We start from the raw sequence: 8438 nt of genomic DNA on the forward strand, positions 1-8438 counted from the left end.
AGTTGTGAACATCAGTGGTTTCAATATTCAATTGAAGTTTCATATATAATAAATAATTGCTTCCTAATGTATAATCTCTGAAAATGAATCCCCCCCACTATGTTTGGGCATTAATTGGCTGCAGATGACCTACTATTGAAAGATGGAGCCATACAACACAGCAACAGACCCTTCGGTCCAACTCATCCATGCCGACCAGAAATCCTAAATTGATCTAGTCTCATTTGCCAGCATTTGGCCCATATCCCTCTAAACAATTCCAATTCATATACCCATCCAGATGCCTTTTAAATATTGTAATTGCACCAGACTTCACCACTTGCTCTGGCAGTTCATTCCATACACGCATCAACCTCTTTGTGAAAATGTTGCCCGTCAGATCTCTTTTAAATCTTTTCCCTCTCACTTTAAACCTATGCCCTCATAGGTTTCCCCTACAAGGACTCCCCTGCAAGGGGAAAAGACCTTGACTATTCATGTCCTTCATTCTTTATAAAGTCACCCCTCAGCCTCCAGTGCACCAAAGCAGAACCAAGTGTAGCTTGTGTAAGTAATTTTTCCTTTACTTTTCTTTCTGTATCCTTCTTGAAGTTGATGGCACTTGCTGAGCATTGTTCCATCAACCAACACCAATTCATGAGCATAATTTAGCTGTGGTACAAGTGTTGTTCTGGATTTAATGTTCTACATAAGCTAATGGGTGATAAACAATTTGGGAAATTCACTGTGAGTTTAATTTATTAGGACTTCATGGCACAGTAGTATTGTGTGGGTTCAAGTGCCATTTGGACCAAGCTGCGTCAAAATATCTCTGGACAAGTTGATGAGGAAAATAATTACATTTTAAGTTGATTGAATCCTTCTGTTGTTCCTTTTACAGCTTTATCCAAGGATTAAACCAAGACAGCGAAGTCTGGCATAAAGTGCTTATGTGAAAACACTACAGATGAAGACTACAAACCCTGTACCAATTCAAATCCACAAAATGTCTGCATTAAAATGGTGACCTCTAGACTAAATGAAGGAAAATTCAATGGACATAGTGAATGCTTCTGTAATGAAGTGAGCATTTTTTGTTGTTCAGTGTTAATAATCACCTAATATAAATGGTGAACTGAAGGTTTTTTTTGACAAAACTGTTTATTTTGGTGCATTTTAAAATACTTTGTAGATTTAGAACATTATAAGAGACAAAGTAGATAAGAGCACAGATAATGAGGAAAAGAATCAACAATCTTAATTTGTTTTCCCTCCAACTTAGGTTAAAATACAGAATTTTTACTGCTGTTGTTATATTTGGAAGGGTGCTAACTGTATGCAGGAGTTGTTTGGTTGTTTTATGGTATGAATAATCAAACCAGCTTAGTTTTACTGGAAATGTTTTAGAGACTGAAATAAGATGTTTTCTGAGCAAAATTTGGATTCTTGTTTAAAATAGCTCCATGTCGGATTGCAGAAAATTCAAGCATTAATGCCCTTAGCTTAGCTTTTTTTTTTGTAACTAATCAACAATGATTGTTATTTAGACATCTTTCTCTTGAGTATGATGTAACCATGGCATTGCACATTCCAAAGCATGCATCCAGAATTTTGAAAGCAAAGTGTGTTAAATTCTGTCAAAACTTGTTTTCATAACTTAATCTGACACAGGCTAAACATAGTATTTTGAAGATGACGCTACAATTTGTCTTGCTAAAACCTGTTTGTGTTTCAGACTGCATTAGCCCTGTTGCCTTTAATGAAGAATTTCAATTCTAATTTGAATTTTACGTATTGATTTGTATTTAATAATGATGAGCATGGCTGATAGTATTTTAAACTTTACAAGAAATCCATCAAGTTGTTTAAAGGGGTAACATTAAATGTAGTCATTTGAAAATGCTTTGTAATACTTTTGCAGACTAAAGTATATATGTTGTAATCAATCACAATTTTATATTCATTTTACTTCAGTTTTGTCACTGAAATATCTTTAGCTGCTTACCTGGCATAGTGTAAAACTATTTGCATCTTCTGTATTAATGCAGTTGAGAATTTTTCATAAGTATTTAGTAGTTTTATTTTAAAACTCAGCATTTAATTCCTCACAAAACCAAAAATATTTGTGGAAAAATATTAATGCCATTGTGATTCAAATGGTTTTAGGTCTTCCATTTTCAGAGCTCTGGGTGGTTTTTTTTTAACTTTTACTTTAAGGCATACTAAATGTATATGCTCAAAAGTTGTTCACGATTTGAGGTGGAAATCTCCCCATTCCTTGGCTTGCTGTGGATCCCTCACACATTGATTAGTTTGTCACTTAATATTTTCCTTACCTAATGGTAAATAATTATTCAATATTTACTGCCCTTTATTAGCCATGTTGTTTGTTGTATCAATAAAGAAGTCGAGTACTATCACCTGTGGATGAATACAACTTTTACAACTCATTTTTCTTACTTTTTAATTTTAATGTATTATAACTTAATTTCTATTTCAAAATACAACATTGATTAATGTCTTGTAAAGGTAAGAATATGCAATAAAAGCTGAAAATAGCACTTATTTACAGTAGTTCTAGGTAAAAATGCTGAAAAATTATTAGTTGAAACCCCTCCTTGAATAAAGGATACCTCCTATCTAAACGTTTATGTAGTTTAATTTAGGAACAATAAGAGATCATTCTACCCTTCAAGCTGTTATTTGTCATTCACTTGGACCATTTTAGTTTCATATCCTTTAATACCTTTACCTATCAAAAATCTGTGAATCTCAGTTTCAAATGTATCATTGACCTAGGTTGAAAATCTTTTTGGCAGGGAGGAAATTGGAGATTTCCACAACTCGTTAAGTGAAGCTGTGCTTTCTGCATCTCTTCTGAATGGACCAGCACTAATTTTAATGTCATGCACCTGTTCTGAATTTTTCCAAGAAAGGTTTCCATTAAATATTTCATTGTTCTATTTGATTTATTACTGTCACCTGTACTGGGATACAGTGAAAAGCGTTGACTTCTGTGCTTTACTGGCAGATCGTATTATACAAGTGCATCAGAATAACGGAACAGAGTGCAGGGTATAGAGTTGCCAAGGTGTAGAGATCAACAATAATACTAAGATGTCCGTTCAAAAGTCTGATAACAGTGGGGGAAGAAGCTATTCTTGAATCTTTTCAAATGTGTCTTCAAAATTTTATATCTTAATGATAAAAGAGTGCGGAAGTGAGTGTAAATGAGGTGCAAGGAGTCTTTGATTATGTTAATAGTTTTCCCAATGTAGCAGAAATTATGGATGAAGTCAATGGATTGGAGGCTGGTTTATGTGATGGACTGGGCAGTGTTCATAACTCTCTGTAGTTTCTTGTGATATTTGAAAAAACAGTTGCCATAGCATCCAGATAGGATACATTCTGTGGTGCCTCTGTAAAAATTTGAAAGAGGCATTATTGACATGCCGAATTTCCTTAACTACCTGAGGAAGTAGAGGCATTGTGTTTCCTTGTCAACATGAATGCACCAGGACAGATTGTTGGTGATCGTTACTCCCAGGAACTTGGTGATCTCAACCACCTCCACCTTAGCAGCGTTGATGCAAAGAGGGACCTGCTTTCCACTCCGCTTTCTGAAGTCAGTGATCAGCTCTTTGTTTTGCTGACATTGGTTAGAGAGGTTGTTGTCTTTACACCATACTGCTTAGCGCTGTCTCCTTTCTGTACTCTGTCTCGTTGTTGTTTGATATTCAACCTACAAAGGTGGTGTCGTCAGCAAAGTTGTAAATTAATTTGGTGTGGAATTTGGCCACAGAGTCATGTGTGTATAAGTATAGTAGGAGGCTAATACGCAGCCTTGTGGGGCACCAGTGTTGAGAATTATCGTGGATGAGGTGTTGTCACTTGTCCTTACTGACTGCAGTCTGTTGGTCAGGAAGTTGGCAATCCAATTAAAGAGTGGGGAGCAGAGACCTATGTCCCAAAGTTTTTCAAATAATATTATTTTTAAATAACATGATCGGATTGCTCCTTCATCATTGTGTAGGCTTTATTCCTTCATAATTTAATCATTTCCTGAGATGTGGCACCCAAAACTGTATGCAGATTTAGTCTACTCAGAATCTTACGCAACTGCAGTATAACTTCAATCCCTTTGAATTCAATTCCTTTATGATAAAGCATAGCATTCTCTTACTCATGTAAGTTATTTTTGTACCTGTACATTTTAGCTTTTTTTAAGCAATTCTGAAAATTGAATCTGGTGGTCATAGTGTTTCTAATGTGATAGTTTTCTCTGGTTGAAGAATGCTTGTTTGGAACTACCTGTTTGCAAGGACAGTTTTTTTTTTCCCCTGATCCAGGTGGTCACAAAATGTAATGGCCAATTCAGGTAAGCTTGGCAATTTTAAACAATTGTCAAGAATTAGAATTCAACTTAGACAACTTTGCAAGTTGTGCCTACAATATAGAGTTTTATGTCTTAATTATAGTCTTTGGAGTGGATATTTAGTCCAGACCTAATTATGCAGCCAGTGTACCCCTTAACCAAGAGGTCCAAGGATTGAACGAATTTGGCCCTTGGGTCTCAGCTAAATAGTTGCACGAGATTCTGGTGTTGGTTGCACCTTAACTTGAACTCCAGTGATTGATTGAGTCTTTGTTGGGCTGACTTGTTTGCTGGTAGTGACCTGCTGTTGAGATCTAGGACGAGAAAAGAAGCAATATATGTTGTAGGCACAAAGAGACAGCAACAATGATTTTGTAGCTGGTGAAAACATTCCACAGGAAGGTTTATTTTTAATTTTTCCTGAAATTTTCTTATGCAAATTGGATGTCTGTAGAATCCTGGGCAAGTTAGACCCAATATCTCCCAAATTCATTAAGTATGAATTTTGAAAAATGGTTGTTCTGCACACATTGAGTCTCTATACTAACATATTTGCGAGAGGTTTAAATATGTCTAAAATAAGAGGGGGACCAATGTAATTGAACACAAGCTAAAATGATATGGTTTGTGAACTATTTTATGCCTAAAAGGTGGTAATAATTCATACTAATTTCTAGCCTGTGATAGTTGAAGGTAGACACAGAATTTTCTTGATTGACTTTGCTGTCCTGACGGGTAGCATTTACAGTGGTTCTATTATAATCCCCAATCCTTAAAACAGCCTGTAGTATTGATGACGATTAGTGATAACATCAATTTGTATATCACCTTAATTTAATAAATCTACTTCAAACGAGCATTATAAAAATGAAGCATGAAACCAAACCAATCCAGGCAATATAAAGTTAAATGCCCAAGAGCTGGAGAAATAGAGGTGTAGAAAAAGTGCTACAGAGCTTAATAATCACCAATGATGGAGCAATTAAAATAGGGTATACTCATGAGGGCATGCTTGGAGAGTACTTTAGTCCTTGGTTAATAAACTAAGTGTTTTTTGCTCCTTTAGGGAAATTTTAATTATTTTTATTTTCCAGTTCCATATCATGATCTCTTACCATTGACAGTTTGCAATTCTAGGATAACTTCATGTGGTTGAGATTACTGTAATTTAGTTGTGCGTTTTAAATGTTCTGTCTTGAAATAAGATTATTTGCAGAGTTGAACAGAGATTAGAATATTATAAAGTTCATTTTTAAGAATTATTGAAGCATTGTAATTTTATGGAATAGTTGTACCCTGAAGAGTAATTCTTGACCAGTGATCACTAATGAAGTTTGGAAATAATTCATTCTACTATGTAATTCTATGGCCATTGTTTTGAATATGTAATTCTGCAACCTTTCATACAGTACCCATTTATTTTGCAAACTGTAATGACTAATGTTTGTCTATAGCTATTCTTATATCTTTTAAATATTGACTCTGACTATAGTAGCATTTCAGTATCAAAGTTAAAAGTAGAAAAAAAATCTGTTTGTGTATTCCAAGAATATACCAAGTTGATAAATTTTATATTTTCACTTTTGGTACAATTGTGCAGGGAAAAAAAATGTGAAATGAAAGGAGCTGTATATTTTGAAGGCTAAATTTCTTTTCATGCTGGTAAAGTTAAAATATCTCTGGTTAATATATTTCTTTTTTAATGTTTTGTTTAAGCATAGTAAAACAATACTTGCGCCTCTGGGTCACCCTTGTATGTATAAACTGACAGCTGCAGCTCATAAGTTGTGGTAAATGGTGCTTCTTCATTTATTTTTGCTGTCACTACATGTTGCTCATTTTGTTTTTGAGAAAGTGGCATACTGTTAAATTTTTCAGTACTTGCCTTTTTTTGCAGAACAAAAATTAATTGTGATGACAGAAAGGTGCATCTGATTGCAGATTTGAAATGAACTTGTTGAATGTTTGAGTTGTTCATATAATGTAAGATGTACTTTTTTTGGAATATCTGAAGAGCTTAATAGTTGTTGATGCATCTCTGTCGTTCTATAGTTTTCAGGTACAAACCTGATAAAACACCAGAAAAATGTTCAAACGTTTGAGACAAAGATTTTTCATTCAACAGCTTGGTCTCCACAAATCTTCTGTCACTTTCCCTAAAATTAAAAAAGGGAGCTCCTGCCCTACCCATAATGATAGCTCGTCAGTAAATGAAGGGCTTTTGCCCGAAACATCGATTCTCCTGTTTCTTGTATGCTGCCTGACCTGCTGTGTTTTTCCAGTGCCAAGCTCTCGACTCATCTCCAGCATCTGCAGTCCTCACTTTCTCCTAGTAAAGAAAATGTTTCTTGACTACATCTCCATGGAACTCTATTTGTACTAATAAGACTCTTAATTGTATGAGAGTTTAGAGTTATTTGAACAGAATTATAGCACCTTGCGAAAAGAAAATGAGGTTGGACTTAAAGATCGGGAAAATCAAATCTTGCAAAAGGATTGATGAAAATTCTTTATGGCAACACGTTAGTAGTTCTTATCTATGTATTCTGTAATCTCACATTATGAAATCTGCAAATGTAGTTTCCCATCATTAGAATAGATCCTTGAATACTGACAATAGTGCCATATACTTCATTAAACACTGCTGTTGCAGAATGTGTGCACGTCCCAGGAACTGTTGTCTTTTACCGAATGTATTTATTTGTATTTCTGTTCTGTTTATAAATACCTCATCATAGCCACTAAGGGTTTAAAAGAAATCAAGTAATGTCAAGTTACAATTCTATATCCAATTATTAAATACTTTACTGAATTGTAAAACTTCATTTTTCTGATATTAAATTCTTTAACTATGAATGCAAGTGTTCCCATTTCCCTTTTTCAAGTTGGACTCCTGGCTTAGTTATTAGAGCTAGCAGCATTTAAAGTTATTAATAAGTCATATGCTAAACTTCACCAGCCATGCAGAATGCAATGAAGACACTGGATCTGTGTTACCTTGTGTTCTACAAGGTGCCATTTTCAGTTACTTCTTAAATGCTATTCACACGCAGAACAGATTGAATGGGTACTTTCTGGTCCATCTATGCTCTATTATGATAAAACAATAAACTTGTTTTTTTATTGTAAATTTTCTAATTGCTTAGAGTTATTATTTTCCCCTTGGCAATCTTTTGTTATTAATAATGCTGGGAATGGTGTTTTGTGTTCCATTTTCTTTGCATGTACAGTCAGCATTAAGCTTCCATCACGTTATTGTTATGGTGACCTTCCAGCATTTGCTATTTCACAATATTGCAGTCTGTGGAATATGGCTGGAGATGGGGACTCTTTTCAGTACCTAATTAACAAACACACTTTAGAGTTATTGCTCATTTCTTCATAAGGTTATTTGAATGCTACATTAGACTGAACTAATTCTATACAAAAGATATTTGTCAAGTATTCTTTTGAGCATAATGTAAAACTGTGAGACAGTGAAATGATCAGTCGATGTTGAGAAGTAAAAGTTATGATGGTGAGTTGAACAATTTTCTGTCATTGCACGAGCAATCAGACAATCCCTGAAGTTTATTTCATGCTGATTTATGGTGTTTATGCAGATTTATGATTATGTACACGAACAGTTAAGATTTAGAGCCGTACCTTTTTATATCCAGTATGGACATAAAACAGTATCAAATAAATGTACTATTTTGCAATTTTCATCTTGAATTCCTTTGTAATAATCATGAAATAAGCTTCAGGAAGCTTTAAGTGAAGCAGGAGAACATGGATAATACACCGCAGGGCATTTGGCATCATTTTATGAAATATAATCTTATTCTGGCTTGTAGTTTACTTGTGCTTCTGAAATGTTTGTTGCAATTTGGAGTTTTTAAAAGGGAAAGTTAAACTTTCAACAATCCTGTGATTGATTTGGCTGCAACCTGGAAAGTGATTCATTAAAAATATTTCAGTGGGTGGGGGGAGAGGGGAGATCCAAGATAGCGGTGACCCAGCAGGTCTAAGTCTACAGAGCTCTGCCCAGGACTTGGGCAAAGTGGGGTGCCAACACTCACCTCACCTGCTAAATTACTTAAAA

The 8438-nt window shown here is 34.8% G+C and overlaps 1 protein-coding gene across 1 annotated transcript in view; it reads left to right on the forward strand.

Annotated features, from left to right (window-relative positions):
- The window catches only part of LOC122552713 (apoptosis-stimulating of p53 protein 2-like), a 117491-nt gene extending 109436 nt beyond the window's left edge, over window positions 1-8055 (forward strand). The window contains exon 18 of the mRNA XM_087991255.1: window positions 881-8055. Coding sequence (XP_087847381.1) covers window positions 881-922 — 42 coding nt within the window. The 3' untranslated portion in view covers window positions 923-8055. The remainder of the gene's footprint in view (window positions 1-880) is intronic.
- The last annotated feature ends 383 nt before the right edge of the window (window positions 8056-8438 follow it).

The sequence above is a fragment of the Chiloscyllium plagiosum genome, unplaced genomic scaffold (assembly GCF_037043375.1).
Source record: "Chiloscyllium plagiosum isolate Xiang-an unplaced genomic scaffold, Cpla_swu_hap1 HiC_scaffold_10, whole genome shotgun sequence".
Taxonomy (NCBI): Eukaryota; Metazoa; Chordata; class Chondrichthyes; order Orectolobiformes; family Hemiscylliidae; genus Chiloscyllium; species Chiloscyllium plagiosum.